At 39.6% G+C, this 15745-nt stretch overlaps 1 protein-coding gene across 1 annotated transcript in view; it reads left to right on the top strand.

The window, feature by feature from the left end:
- The window catches only part of GABRR3 (gamma-aminobutyric acid type A receptor rho3 subunit), a 26345-nt gene extending 10600 nt beyond the window's left edge, over nucleotides 1-15745 (top strand). Inside the window, exons 3-9 of the mRNA XM_021401820.1 lie at nucleotides 3705-3772; nucleotides 5268-5491; nucleotides 8036-8118; nucleotides 8915-9055; nucleotides 11366-11518; nucleotides 13749-13945; nucleotides 14949-15745. Coding sequence (XP_021257495.1) covers nucleotides 3705-3772; nucleotides 5268-5491; nucleotides 8036-8118; nucleotides 8915-9055; nucleotides 11366-11518; nucleotides 13749-13945; nucleotides 14949-15251 — 1169 coding nt within the window. The 3' untranslated portion in view covers nucleotides 15252-15745. The remainder of the gene's footprint in view (nucleotides 1-3704; nucleotides 3773-5267; nucleotides 5492-8035; nucleotides 8119-8914; nucleotides 9056-11365; nucleotides 11519-13748; nucleotides 13946-14948) is intronic.

Below are 15745 nucleotides of genomic sequence, written 5' to 3'. Positions count from 1 at the left end.
CCTCTGAAAGTCCAAGGTAGCAGTTTTGCTGTCCCCTCTCCTGGTTCCACCAAGAATTGAGAACTCTACCATTTCATGGTCGCTCTGTCCAAGGCAACTTCCACGTCTCCCACCAGACCTTCCCTGTTTGTAAACAGCAGGTCTAGCAGGGCACCTCCCCTGGTAGGTTCTCTTACCAGCTGCAGAAGGAAGTTATCTTCCATACACTCTAGAAACCTCCTAGACTGCTTCTTCTGCGCCGTGTTGTATTCCCAGCATATGTCGGGGAAGTTGAAGTCCCCCATGAGGACAAGGGCTGGCGATCACGCAACTTCTGCCAGTTGTTCATAGAACGCCTCATCTGTCTCTTCATCCTGGTTAGGCGGTCTATAGCAGACCCCCACCAGGATGTCTGCCTTGTCAGCCTTTCCTTTGATCCTAACCCATAGAGATTCAACATTATCTTCCCCAGCTGCAAGCTCGATAATATCAAAACACTCTCTAACATAGAGAGCCACGCCACCACCCCTCCTTCCTTGCCTATCCTTTCTGAAGAGCTTGTAGCCATCCATCGCAGCACTCCAGTCACGGGAGCGATCCCACCATGTTTCCGTAATGGCAACTAAGTCATAGTTTGCCTGCCGCATGATGGCTTCCAGCTCCTCCTGTTTGTTGCTCATGCTGCGGGCATTGGCGTAGATGCACTTCAGCTGAGCCCCTTGCCTCACCCGTAATGCCAATGCTCCCCTGGGCACACCTCTTGCAGGCTCTTTGTGTAACTAGCACTTCAGCTTGCGTGCATGTAATCAAAGGAATCACATGTACTTAAGCTGCTAGTTCTGTGACCAATTCCTTTTTATCTGCCCAGGTGACATCAATTATTAATTGAAATTATGCCCACATTTGAGTAGTGCTTGCTGAGGGTAGAAAATATTCTGTATTTTTTGCACAGCCCAAGAAATTTTTAGGACTACCATCATTACTCTTTGAAGAGCTGTCACTCAGAAAAAAATGTTCCTTGCAATGCATGGTGTGTGTTTACTCAGAAAATCTTGTTCTGTGATATAATTTGTGCATAGTTCCCTGCATATTTCAAGAATGTTGATGGAAAATAGTTTGCTTGCTCTTTACTCATAAAACTGGTAAAAGCTTTTGTTTTATGTGGAGAGTAGCTTCCCTCTCTTCCCCCTCCGTCCGCATAACTCTATGCTCGTGTATCAGTTGGACTTAACCCACAGGTTTTAACATCCAGTCATGCAAATCACTCCCAAAGTTACAGTGATACCAGTTAAGATCAAATGTACGCTCATATATGAACACTTCCAGTATGTCCTACCACTTGCCTTTGCCGCAGTTCCAGTTAAGTTTGGAGACACTTAACAATATTAAAACATTGAAGCTTCTTGGTGTGCAAACTTAGATAAAATGCAGTTCTTCTGCCTATTTGAAGTCTCCTCCAAGCTACTCTGGCACTCAGCAGGCATTTCTAAGGCCCAAGTTATCTCATCCCAATTAGAAATCCAGAAAGTACTGGTTACACTGCATGGACTCTAAATAGCAATGAGACCTTATTTCATCGCCGTTGTCAGCCTTAGTGATGACTGTGCTCCTAGGCTGGAGCTTTGTGCTTCTACAGCTAGCTTGCTCCCTGATCCACCCTGCTCTGCAGCTAGCTCAGGTATCAGCTCTGCACTGTGGGCTTATTCTGCTGCATCATGCAAATGAGGAGCTTGATAGACACTGCCTCATCTTTCTGCTGTGTTTGCATTTAAATGATGTGTGGATGCCACCTATGAATGATGTTCACACCATGTATAAATCCCACTACAGCTCCCACTTAGGCTAAACCTGTCTTCAGCTTGCAACATATTTAGATTTCAGTGGAATGATGAGAGGATGACAGCTCAGGCTACAATCCAGCATTTTTGTACTAGTACTTGGTACAAGTCAGTATCTAGCAGAAGTAAACTATGCAGTGTGGTTGGGATTGTGAGGGCAAAATAAAGAAGATACGTGGCTGAACCTGGTTTAGGAGGGGCATAAACAATTTTATCTGTTTGCGTGAAGAGGAGTAATTGGATATGTATGTCAATATTCTTGTACACCAGCCTCTCAGGGAGATGTCTCCTGCTGTCTCCACTCTCCAAAAGAAACAGTTTTCCCCAAGTGCTGTCTAGAGTTTTACTAATACACCAATCAACTGAATTCTGTTTTGATCTTTGAGCCTGTGGCAGATGGACTGAGCCACACATTCCTTTCAGAAGCAAAGATGATTTCTCAGCCAGGCAGCACGGCTCTTGTCATTGCAGAGACATGCTCCTGTGTGCCCTGTTAACTCTGGTCAAGATTTACCTTGTTTTTCCACACACATCCTCATCTGTTCTATGCAGGGTCAAACCCTCCATTAAAATATACAAGACAAATCAAGAGATTACAGAGCCAGATTTTAAAATACCTCAAAAATAGTTCAAGATCTCCACTGTTAAGAACTGGAGGCAGCTGCATAATCCTCGAGGGCTGCTATTTTAAGGATAATTCCAAAAAGAGACACAGTATTGTGGCTGGTTATCAGGAGAATGATATTTTTGGACTACTTTGGTTTTACTCTAAAAAAAAACATAAGAAAAAGAGAAAGACAAGTTAAAGGAGCTATTGCTATCCCCTGCCTGCTCAGGCTTCTTTGTACTAATGTTTTGTATTACAATATTTAAATGGTTACTTTTAAAATAATTTAAATGACTGTTTTTTACAAATATAATTGGAATTTCAAGTACAATAGTTTATATTCCAAATGCAGAATATTCTTTATTGTGTGTGTATACACATTCATGCACAAATCTCTGTCCTCCCTCTCTTCTGTAAGGAAGTGCTTAGTCAGTTACTTAAGTGGAAAGACTTGCTTGCTGAAGATAACACAGGTACATAAGTAGGCCTTTAATTCTAGACATTGTGTACTGAAGAGACTGGAAGAAATATATTTTGCTGTAATTTTAATAGGTTTTAATCCCTTTATTGCAAAAATGCAAATATAGTTTTATAATACATTCATTCAGGCTGCATCATGTTATAAATCCACAGCCTTTTTCAGTAGCATGAAACAGTGATGTGGTATATTTAAAAAAAGTCCCTAAGTGCAGTTCAGTGTGTACTGTACTTGAAAATAAATTATGTATTCAGTAATATATTGTGCACACAACGCTCCATCTTGGCACATGCTTAGTGCATGCGCAGCTTTTCCCTTATGAGGTCGTGAGCAAGTAGTAGTCCCATTTCACAAATACCTATGCTAAACATTAAATAATTAAGTTACTAAAGGTAATTAGGAAGCATAATAGGCATTTTGTTTATAAGTGTGGGAATAAGAGTTGGGACTGACAAGTAAGCTTTGTGGTTTTTGATGTAGGTGGTATATTTACTCTGCTTTTCCCTACGGCACTCCAAGCAGTTCATTAGCTTTGACACTGCAAGGAAGCTTTCACTGCTATCTAAACTGCAATGCCAATAACTAGTCTAGCTGCAAAGAAATCACTTATTTCTTATGCACTTTTTTCTACAACTATTTAATATTGGGTTTTACTGCGTTGCCAAGGAGTTCAGCATATTGTGGTGGACAGACTATAGCAAATGACAGTGTGGGGTGTACTCTGCATGTTGTTAATACACGGTCTTCCCTTTAAAAATATGGACATTGTTCCTCATCACTCTTTCATTCTGTTGCATTGAAGGGTCGCCAATACCTGTGGGCATTGATGTGCAGGTAGAAAGCATTGACAGCATATCTGAAGTTGACATGGTAAGTTGGTTAGAATAAAGAATTTCACCCAAAACTCAGGGTCCCAGAAGCATCCAGATGGATGATATAGAACAATACATTTAAAGACAGTGAACTCTTAGAAGAGCACAGCCTTGCTGCAAAGCATGGAAGTCATCCTCATTTAAGTTAGTAAGTGTTAAGTATAAGCACACTGAACTTCTCCCTAACCCAGAGGAACAGAACAGAATAGAGAGTGTTCTAATTTGAAAATGCCAACCATTCAGTAAGTCCCATAGTCTTCCACATAAGCTCTTAGTGCGCTGCACTATTGAAGGTGAGGGTTCATAAATTTTGTGCCCTTTCCTTGTGCAAATCTTAATATTCCTCATCATTTCTGTCTTGATGGAGCAACGGATACAAAAAATAGAAATATATAAATGTAAAATTAAGCTCTAGGAATGAAACACCCTCAACTGTAGTTAAGGACATGCAGCAGAGGAATGCAGGGTATTTGTTCCTCCTCCAAAATTATCACTGATAGTGCCACGTAAACATTAGTGCCAAGTTGCTTAGTCCTAGAATAGCTGGGCACCTTAACTTGGCGAAGAGATCTCATTTACAGTATCTTCTCATGCTGAGTGCAGATCTAATCATCCATGTTGAGATTGCAGTGGGTTCCGTCTGTATGAACCCCTGCATTCCTTTGCAATCCCACCCAAATCAGTGGGTTTCGCAGAGGTATAAAATCATGTTCCAGGAGGAGGCCTAATTATTTTTCCAGTATTATTTTCAGAAGTAATTGTTCTATCAAGATGAGTGAAGCCTGCTTAAAAATGGAAAAGCTAGATAGGTGAGCACAGAGCAGTCAGGCTGTGCAGAAGCTCAGACTGGATTTCCAGCTGCATCTCCTTTTTTTTCCACGTGTATATTTGCAGCCATGTTATTTCTCTAAGTAAGATTATTTCATATTTTTAACAATCGTAATTCTTGTGAAATGTTTATTCTCATGAAATTCACCATGGTGTTTTTACACGATTCATTTCATTCATAAAAAATATACTAATCTAAAAACCTGTCTAATCTTTGTACAAAATGTACAGATTAATGGATTTTACAAGCTGACCTAGATAATTTATAAAGGAATTGTGAAGGAACTGTAGTCCGTTCTGAGAATAACTTGTGAAAATTTCCACAGGAAAACCTCTCAGTTCACATTAGGTTGATTTTAGTGTTTCTTTTTCCCTTCACCAACGGTCCAATCCAGCAGACCACTGAAATCTGTTTTATTTGAGTATAAATGAAGCATGAACCCCAGATTCAGACTGCAGTGACAAGGCAAACAGCAGGTATCTCAGAGGTAGCTCCAGTCTATATTTAATCTTGCTGAGTGGCATCTAATTCCTCTCATTGAGGATCCTCCATATGATGTTCATAGCAGAAACTGATCCTTTACATGAGTTGATTATTTTGTTGTGTTTTTTATTGTATGCGAATAAAACATGCACTGTCTTCTTTTATTTTTAATTAAACAAAGGACTTCACAATGACTTTATATCTCAGACATTACTGGAAGGATGAGAGACTTTCATTTCGTAGTACCAAAAACAAAAGTATGACTTTTGATGGAAGACTGATAAAAAAGATCTGGGTACCTGATGTGTTTTTTGTACACTCCAAAAGATCTTTCATCCATGATACCACTGTGGAAAATGTCATGCTCCGAGTGTACCCTGATGGCAATGTACTCTTCAGTCTACGGTAAGAACAATTCTCTTTTATAAGAAAATACATGGCTACAATTTTGGACCCTGTACAGTGAGAAACAATTTGAAATCCTTGCAGTTAGGATTCTGATCAGTGTTAATCCATTGGTGTTAGATACTGAGTGCTGGTGACAACTAAGAATTCTCAATGTACCAGTGGGAAAATAAATTTAGGATTGATAACTTGAAGATAACATCTTATTAACATATTGTTCCCCATTAGAGGATGATGGCAGTCTTTTCATCTATTGTAAATACCATTGAGGTTTGTCAAATGTTAATTCGTTGCCTGTGGTTTTAGCAATACTGCAGTAGTTTTACTGGTGAGTGTACTAAAGCCCCAAATTATTAGCAAAGAACAATTATTTTTTTCCCTGAGTCTTTTAGAACTATCTTGGCTATATTCACTCTGGGATACCTGTGAACATAGCACTGATATAAATCAGGGCTGCAGATAGGCACAGAGAGCAGATCACAGCAGTTCCAGAACTGGAACAGCAAGACCATTAGATGTTCCTCCCTTCTACCTACACGTTATAAGCAGATGTAGATGGCGTGGCAGAAATAGTTTAAATGAAAGAATTTTCTCCTTAGGTAGAAGCTCTGGGGCCTGTGCATTGCAGAAATCACCGCTCTCCAGTTTGTTACTAATTAGCCCTGTGCTCAGAGGTGATATTTCATCTAATCTGGATAGCTGGAAGAGCTATGCAAGCATTTGAGGTTTTGGCTACGTAATAATTGTTCCAACAAGTAAATGAATTTATCTACCCCCTCATAAGGCATGCAGAAACCCTCGTCATTGCTGTACACCACTTTAAAATAGCGTAAGGTTTTTATGTTCAAGAATCACACTGGCCAGCAAGAAACCATGGGGTGAACTATGCATTTTATTGTTATAATCACTTCTGTGCTTCTTGAAAGAGAGGAATTAGAGGAAACAGACCTCAGCTTATAGCAGTGGCTCTCAATATGAAGAGTGTGACTCTGATGGGAGCCCCTGCCCTGCATCCTACATCCCATTTGCAGGCTGGTGCCCTACTTTTACCTGTTGCCCTCATTCTCTCAGCTCCTTTCCTTACCTTGCCTTAGCCCTACATTAACTGGTGGTGGGTGCTGGGTGACTCCTCCTGTTCCAGTGAAGAGCAAATCCCCAGAGTTCCTGACAAACCTGCAGATTTCTTCCTGGACATAAGTATCAAGGGCAGACCCTGTCCTCTCCCTCCCCTTCTCTATCAGTTCTTACCAAACATAGAGGAAGAGGGTGACATAAGGCTGGTGAATCAAGGTTTTGAAATGATTAAGGTCACATAGAGTGTTTGTAGTCTAAGTGGTGTTAATGCATACGTTCCTAAAGAACTGGATGCTCATTAAAACCCTCTTTTTGTACTGACATATTTACATGCAGCGGGTAGATTATATTCCAAATTCTTATGTTCAAGATATCTGCAAATTCCAGTTTTTCTTCAGTGCCTGGCATCCAGTATTTTATTGAAGAAAAAATCGATGAAAAATCCAGATTTGGTGCTAAAATAGTCTCATTACTTTCAATCCACATGTTACTGCTGTTCCTATGAACCTGTAGTCAATAGCTAAAAGACAGAAATAATATCCACAGCTGGAAGTCTTATGCATCATTTTAAAGATCTAGCACTCTTACGGTCTCATTTCAACTCAGTAAAATCTGATATTTGTAAAAGTGTAGATGCAATGTCATTACTGATCATAAATATTCAAAGATCACTTGTATGCCCGGTGTATCCAATATCACTTATATCAGTTCAATTGATTCAATCTGGGGAAAACCGAAATATCAAAGTAAAATATCAAATGACATGTGAGCTGTGACAACAAAGGAAAATTTGCCAATATTAACTGTATTTAAATTGCTGCTCCTAGCTTTTTATTTGTTTGTTTATTGGGCTGTTTGGTTGATATGCTAGGGGACATTTATCTTCTAAATATCTGTGAAAAAGCAAGAGGAATGAAAAATTAATGGTTTTGTCTAGGTTTACCTAATCTTTTTAGAGTATAAAACATTTTTATGCTGTTGAAGAAGAGAGTAGGCTTTCAGAAATCACAGCTTATCTTTTGTGCAATTAGATATTATTAGATATAACTATACTAGCTGGGAAAATAGCGCTTTGAATAATATTTGCTCAGATCGGTAAAATTATCTACTTCAGTCTGTGAGAAAATCAGTGAAGAAATGTGAACTCCCTTCGTAAATCTTGGTAAGTGTAACCCTTTGAAGCAAAATGTATGAAAGGTTAATGAAGGATCAGGCCAGTGAAGAGTTTATAAATTGAGGGTAATGTACTTGATAAGAAAAAGTATTTGTGTTTAAAAATGTATGCTCTCACTGTCTTAGTTTTATATCACTATCTCGAAGAAATTTCAGAATGTCTAATAGAAGCAAAAAAAGTCAGTTATCAGGATTCTAACCTGCAGGTTGCTTAGGGATCTCAATCAGATGCCTGTAGAGTCCAGAGAAAGTGTGAAATTTTTCATTTACTGTTTGTTTTTCTTTTCCTTTCTGCAGAATAACAGTTTCTGCAATGTGCTTCATGGATTTCAGTAGGTTTCCTCTGGACACCCAGAACTGTTCATTAGAACTAGAAAGCTGTAAGTTTAATTCATGCCTGCTCCTTCCATGTGCATTCTTACCAGCACTCCATCTTGTTCATAATACCTTTACTACCTGTGTGTGACCGGAATCCTTCAACCTGTATATATTAAACAGCTTTGCATCTGGTTTTGGATATTTCCATAAATCGACCATGGGAAGACAGAAAAGTGATCATACACTTTGCTCTGTTTTGACTGGGTTGATGTTCCAAGGCTGCAATCCAAAATATTTTCTTTATCAAAAATCATGCTTTGTTTTAGGGAAAAAAATGCGAGTAAAATAGGATATCAGTATTTGACCTCATGGAAAAATGAAAATGATTACTTGTGTTACTGTGAAATGTCTGCTTTCTCACCGCTGACTCAGTTGTTTGTAGTAAGCTGTAGAACTGGACAAAGAAAGGTAATTGTGACCTGCAGAGCATTTTGATATCTCAAGATTTATTCTTATTTGTACTGGGAGCTGAGATGCTGGTTGGGAACAGATTGGCAGCACTTGGGCAGTCTGCTCAGGCAGTATGGCAGCTCCTGAGCTGCATCCCTGTGCCCAAGGACCCTGATCACACCCGTGTTCCCCCTCTGTCATGTGAGCTGCTGGCATGGCACAGGACTCCACCTGCAACAAGGTGCAATATGGTTTTTGCAATTTTTTCCACGTCAGCTAACTGGCAAATGGATATTAAAAATATTTCTTTGTGGTTTTCTCAAATTGTTTGAGTGGTCTCCCATTGCTAAGAAAAGAAAGCAGAAGCTTTATTCCAGCAGAGGTGATTCAGTTTTTACTTTTTCACAGATGCATACAATGAAGATGATCTGATGTTATACTGGAAACATGGAAACGAGTCCCTGAGCACAGATGAGCACATCTCCCTCTCCCAGTTTTTCATTGAAGAATTCAGTGCTTCCAGCGGACTTGCATTTTACAGCAGTACTGGTATAGTAAGACCCTGTCATTAGAAAAGAAGAAGGGCACACAGCCATACTGACTGCCTTTCTCCTTCAAATTCATTGCTAGTAAATGTTTCTTATTGCTGAGAGATCTGTTAAAATGAGGGCTGTCAATCACATTGGTCTGTTAGCCTCAGCCCTAGATTCTCTTCGCATTACCTGCATAACACTTGCTCAGTATTACAAGAAGGGAACTCCAATGTGTTTTATTGTCCAAAATCTGCTCATTTTCTTGATCTGTAAATTGTCGTTAAGAATCTACTGACTTTAAATATTCTACATCAGAGCATTTATAAGCGATAGAGGTCTAATTTATGGCTTGCTTAATGTTCCATGTTTACACATAAAGTTGCAGAAAAAAAATCATTTTATGTCACGGCCACATTGTTTACATACAGGTGTCTGCCCCAAACGGTATTTTATTCCTCATTATAGATCTTGAACTACACTTTCTAGCAAACTGCAGAAGGCTGTAGGAGTTTATGATGATTTCAATTTCATGCAAAGTGGTTTTTATTTTCTTTGTATTTGTACATTCAATTACAAACTTTGAAATATTTCTCTACGTAAGTAGTCTAAGCATAATTTCCTTAACCAGATAAAATGTCATGCTTGCTACTGCACTTCCTAATCTGAGACGATTCATTTCAGAGGGGTTACTGCACTTTATGTACAAGCAGATTAATGAAATGGAAGTGATTCCATATAATATGTTAAATGCACAACGCATTGGAAAAAAGCCTTTAAGACATACAAGGAGGCTGCAAATAGACTTCTCTAGTGTTTTTTAACTACAGGATAGCTTCTTTTTGCCTTTTAGAAAGATTAAGGAGTCAAGTTTGCAGTGAGGATTCAATGGCTGATATTTAATGCAGAAATACCAGTTTAAATTATCCTGCAGCCTAAACAATGAGAAACTCACAGCTTGATCAGCTTCTTCATCCTTATCTCTTGCTTGTATACGAGCTAAGAAGAGCTCCATCTTTCAAGAGCCACCATCAAGTGAGAATTGGTGATACCTAGCTGTCGCGTTTGTGCCTTGCTGAGAGCCATGTCAAATTTGTCCTTGTTGCAAGAAGGAGACTGGGATGGTTTCTACCAAACTGCTATCACTGTGTCCAAACTGCATTCTGGGAACTCAGCTATTCTCATGAAATAGCACTTATGCAAGCAAAGATGGCCTTGAACACAACAGTGCAACCTCATACCACCCTTGTACTTTTTCAGGCCCTTCACAACACCTCTGACTTTATAAAAAGTAACACTTAAATGCAGGTGTTTTGGAGATAAGCTAGCTCAGCAGGGTAAAGGTGGAAGAAAAGACCACTGGGAGGAAGCGGGGGATAAATGCACATACTGTGTCTATTAGCTAGAACACTGACATTTGTAGGCATACACTTTTCTTTGGCTTTGAGTTCTGGTGGTCAGTCAGGAGCTTCCACTTTCTCCTTTTCTTTTGCTTCTTGTTGAAAGAAAGCGTTTACATGCAAAACCTCCTCCCCAGCTGAAGTGAGGAATAGCAGAGGACTCTGAGCATAATTCTAATGGCGGCCATCTCCTGAAGATTCTTGGACAAAAAATGGACAAAAAGGCTGCTCACAGAGCATCTTTCTGCACTTCAGGTTGTGTGTCATCTTTCCTGTGAATCTCAGTGAACTACACACGTGTAGCATTTAGCCTCTTGGAGCTCCCTGGCCTCCAAAGGAGCAACAATGTAAATCCATTTACGAGATGATCGTTTTTAAAACCAAAACCCTGAAAGAACATAGGGCATGTTTAATATTAAATTGGGTAATTGCTAAGATATTCCCACATAAAGTGGCTCTTTGTGATGGCATAACAGTTCCAATACAGGCTCCTTTCTGTCTGCAGTTGTATAGGAAAAGCAGATGCTGCACAGCCAGCCGCGTTACCTTCTTTTCACCTTATTTTATACAGTTTTCCCCTGCACACGGTGCAGCACACATGCTTTGCTGCCCAAGGCCTGCCCCAAACGTCGCTAGATGGCACCCTTCCCCTTAAAGTCAGCACTGGGCAGGCAAACAGATCTGAACATGGGAAATGCGTGGCACATATTTGTAGGGGAGAAGTGATGCTTCATTCCCGAGGTAGCTATATTTTAATGAGGTATGGATGGACAGTTCGAAAAACAGTACATAAAAGCAGGGTGACAGCGATATTTCGTAGCTATTTACTACTACTGATTGTGGACACACAAGCAGGGCTGGTGAACAGAGGTCACAAATAACAGTTCTTGTTTTCTCCCCCAACCATTTCCTCTCCCTTTTTTCAATAGGCTGGTACAATCGACTTTTCATAAACTTTGCACTCCGGAGACATATTTTCTTTTTCGTGCTACAATCCTATTTCCCAGCCATGCTGATGGTGATGCTGTCTTGGGTTTCTTTTTGGATTGACAGAAGAGCCGTTCCTGCCAGGGTATCACTAGGTAAACTTTTACCATATATTCTTTTGGGAAGTATAGAATTGATAGGGGAGAGATTTTGAAGTTACCTTAGCTTCTTATTTACACAAGACAAATATATCAGGTAATTGCCTGAATAATTCTATACAAACTCCTTTAGTCGACCTCTATTTTTGGAAATTGGATGTTTCTTCAGACTGGCTTTGATGTACTAGCAGCTAACACACCACAGAAGGAAAGAATGATGACTCTGCAGATTTCTCGAGGTAGAATTTTACTTCAATCTTTTTTTATTTCTCTTTTTCAAGGATATTTTTCCCACTCCCCTACCCACAGGTACTCAGATCCGTCCCCAAATTCATGGCTCATGAGAGGCACTTCACAGGCACAGCAATATCCATCTAAAAGCTTTGTAGCTCAGCTTTCTCTCTAGAAGCAGTTGATATCTTCCTACCAACCTGGAATCATTTTCCTAGATTGTCCTAGTTAGCAAAGCCTTTCTTTGTCAGGCACTTTGAATATGTTTGCTTTGGTGCCTTAACTCTGCAAGGCGTGCAGGCTGCTGTGGAAGGCCAAGGGTAAACTGGGCATCTTTCTGCTCTTGTGGTTTTAGTTCACAACACCACAGCTTGGGATAAAAAGACTGATTACAGTAGGGTTTTTTTAATAGTGTTTTCTCAGTGATGACAGTTGACATCACTTCAAGACTACTTTTTGTTAGGAATTTAACACTAATGGCCTTGGAATGGGTACATGTTTTTCAAAGATTAGCATCTCTATGAAGATCCTATGGAAATATACTGAGATATCTAACGTATCCATTATACATCCAAGTTCTAAAACTGTCAGTTTAAGAATTAATGATGAAGCTGCTGTTCTTTCTTCTCACTGACACTGGTTCCAAAAGTTGATTGTTCTTGTATTTCCTAGAGAAGTGAAAACTTTGAGAATCTTTGTTTAAGAAACAAACTTTCGTGTACTCAGACAGCCCTTAATGTTTATCTATAGGTATATTAATCAGCCTTTCTATTAGCAGAGTCTAAAACTATTAATATATGATATATAAATATATTAATCTAAAACCAAATTATGAAACCTAGTTTTATTAATGCATTTACCAATTTATTTGCAAGAAATTTAACTTCGTGTTTAAAAAGAAAGTTTTAATTCTCAGTAAGTCATTTGTAATGTTGTCAAAATGTTTTTGCTGATCACGTTCATTAATTTATATATGGGTTTATACAACAGGTTATGCATCAGGAGTTTAATGAATAACACACATTCCATTAGCATAAGCATACATAATTTATAGGCAATGTTATCAACAAAGTTTATAAAGCTTAGCTCTCTAGCCTAGAGTACACATACTTTTAATAAACAGATTTCCTCCTATAAAATATATCTCAAACTCCAACCTTCAACATAAGAACTTGCAGAGAGAGAAAGGCAAAACTCTTGCATATTCTGGTGGACTTGAACTAGCATAAAATTGGAGAGGCTGTACTGAGACCCAAATGCTATTTGCCACTGCAGTCTCACAGAAGTTACTGAGATGTCTTCACTTTCAGTGCATTAAAAGTAGGGCCTGGATTGGATACATTTTTTAAAATTATTATTATTATTTTCTCCAAGACAGAACACTAGCAAAGCGAGATGAATAGAGTCACTTTAGAAATTGAAAAGATGAGGTTGAAAAAACCTAGACACACTGAAGTGAACTGTACTGTTCTGTAGTTTCAATGGATGTAGCATTTTTATGCTACAATGTTTTTAGAATCAAGAAATTATGACAGAGACATACAAATTGACATATGTCACCAAGAAGTACAATTTTAGAAGGGCTTGGGAGGGAAGCTGGTGTCTCATTAGTAAAGTTCCAGGATGAGAAAGTGTATAGCAGAGGTGTTGGCTCTGGGAAACAAGACCACAAACCTGCCTTTACTGCTCCATAGGAATCATAGAAAAGCTGTCATAGAAAGTGTTCCTTGCACTGCTGAATCCCCAGCATTTTGTGCCCACACGGTGTGCTGAAGCTCTGACTGCACACACTGACTGGATGGAGATATGACTGTTCCAGTATTGTTTTTGATAGGTGGCTTATATGGCTTACTTTACTTTTCAGACCCTGTGCTGTGAAGTTAAAGGCAGTCCCGATCACCTGCCTTCACAGAGCTGTGCTGTCCAAGCAGTTGGTAATGAGATAAACAGAACCAGCTGGCCTGTATTATGATAACCTCCCCTTTTTCTTTGGCAGGCATAACTACGGTGCTGACAATGTCAACCATCATCACAGGAGTAAGTGCCTCAATGCCTCAAGTGTCTTACATAAAGGCTGTGGATGTGTATTTATGGATCAGCTTCCTTTTTGTCTTCCTGTCTGTCATCGAATATGCAGCAGTGAACTATCTCACCACAATTGAAGAGAGAAAGCAACTCAAAAAAAGGGGCAAGGTACAATCATCTGCATTTTGTTGCCTTTAAAAACATCACAGAAGTCACAGAGTAATCCTGATACAAAAATGTGATAATCTCTGACTCTCCTCTGTTTCACTATTTTTTTTTTTTTTTGGCTGAAGGGAAGAAATGTATCGTTCTCTTAGATCTTGAGAAGGTCCAAAGTTTCTCTCCCTTCCTTTTCATGTATCAGAGATTAGGGAGCACAACCCCTGATGATTAATAATTTTCTTCACCCAGAGCAAAGTACCTCTCATTTTGTTTCTCAATCACCTATTGACCAAGACAATGTTTTCATCTTTCTCCTCCCCCTGAAATACATCACAGACTATACTCGTGGGATGTTTCCTCCTGTTTCCTCTAAAGCAGAGTTTATTTATCTTTCTTCTGCTACCTCATTTTCAGTTAGGCAGATGGGTTTAATGATGTTTTTTTTGTCCTGAGACCCGATGAATGATTAGGTCCTTTTTAGAAAAGCGTGCCTGAAGCAGAAATGTTTACAAGTTAAACATTTGCTTTTTATGAAGCACTCGTTTAAAAAAAACTTCCTTCAAGAATATCCCCACATGTGAAACCATTCATTGGAATATCACAAGGGGAAGAACACACAAAGGATGCATATGCTGCTCACACGATTTCATAATCCTATCAAAAAACATGGAAATGTTTGAAGTAACTTCCCACAGACCTACAGATGAGTCAGAGTTTGATTTTTCTATTTCACAAGCAAGGGCATATGCAAGTCAGCTGGCAACCATCACTCAGACAAGTGTGTTTTGTCACATACGTGCCTTTATTTGCTCATGTGCTGCACAAGGGGCCAGGCCCCACAGGTAGTAGTATCTGAGGTAAGCGCACTCTGTGAGGTAGGCACGTTCTCCCTATGATTGCAATAGGAAGAACAGCACTGGAAAGAAAGCTCTGTTTATTTTGTTTTATTCATTTATCATTTACTAGAATGGCTCCTGCTAGATTCAGAATAACTATTTTTTGTTGCCAGGCCTCAGGAATGTATAATATAGATGCAGTGCAAGCAATGGCTTTTGACGGCTGCTACCATGACCCTGATGTTGAGATGGACCTGCCTGCTTTCTCCGACCGCTGTGAAGAGAATGAAACTCGAGCACGAGCAGTCAGTGTCTCCAACGTGGGCACAGCTCGCATCAAGAGGAAGAGATCTTTTAAAGGAAATGTGGGCAGGATTATTCTACAGAACAATCATGTCATTGACACATATTCCAGGATTATATTTCCCAGTGTGTATATTGTGTTCAACTTTTTTTACTGGGGTTTGTACATGTGAACAGAAATCATTACAAGCTAGACTTTATCTTGCGTATGAGGATAATGCAACGGCAGTAGAGGAACGGGTTAAAAGTTTCTGAAACTGGCTTCTGCATCAAACCAAGGCTGGTTTGGTTAGCAGCAAAACTACTGATGAAAAACTCTCACGAGTTTGGTTTTTCAGCTGGACTGCTCCGCGCTTCGTTGGGGCAATCCAATGTGCGTGCTACTGCTGCAGAATCACAGAAGCATCTTGCTCACTAAGTGTGCCCTTTATCACACACCTAAACAGATAGCAGCCCCTGGCCAATGTATTACCCAGTATCCATCTACATTCTAACCATTCCTCTTTAATCAGCCCTTCTGCTTGTTCTACACTTGCCGTCCAGTTGTTTTGCAGTCAGCACCAAGCACCTTCAAATGGCTCCTATCCCTGTTTTACTTACTGCATTTCTGTTTTGCTAGATAACTGGTACGCACCTCAGGAGCCTTTGCTCTTTGATGGTAAGGAAA

This window comes from Numida meleagris, chromosome 1, assembly GCF_002078875.1.
Source record: "Numida meleagris isolate 19003 breed g44 Domestic line chromosome 1, NumMel1.0, whole genome shotgun sequence".
NCBI lineage: Eukaryota > Metazoa > Chordata > Aves > Galliformes > Numididae > Numida > Numida meleagris.
The sequence above is the reverse complement of the archived record's forward strand: the minus strand, read 5'-3'. Positions and strand labels throughout refer to the sequence as shown.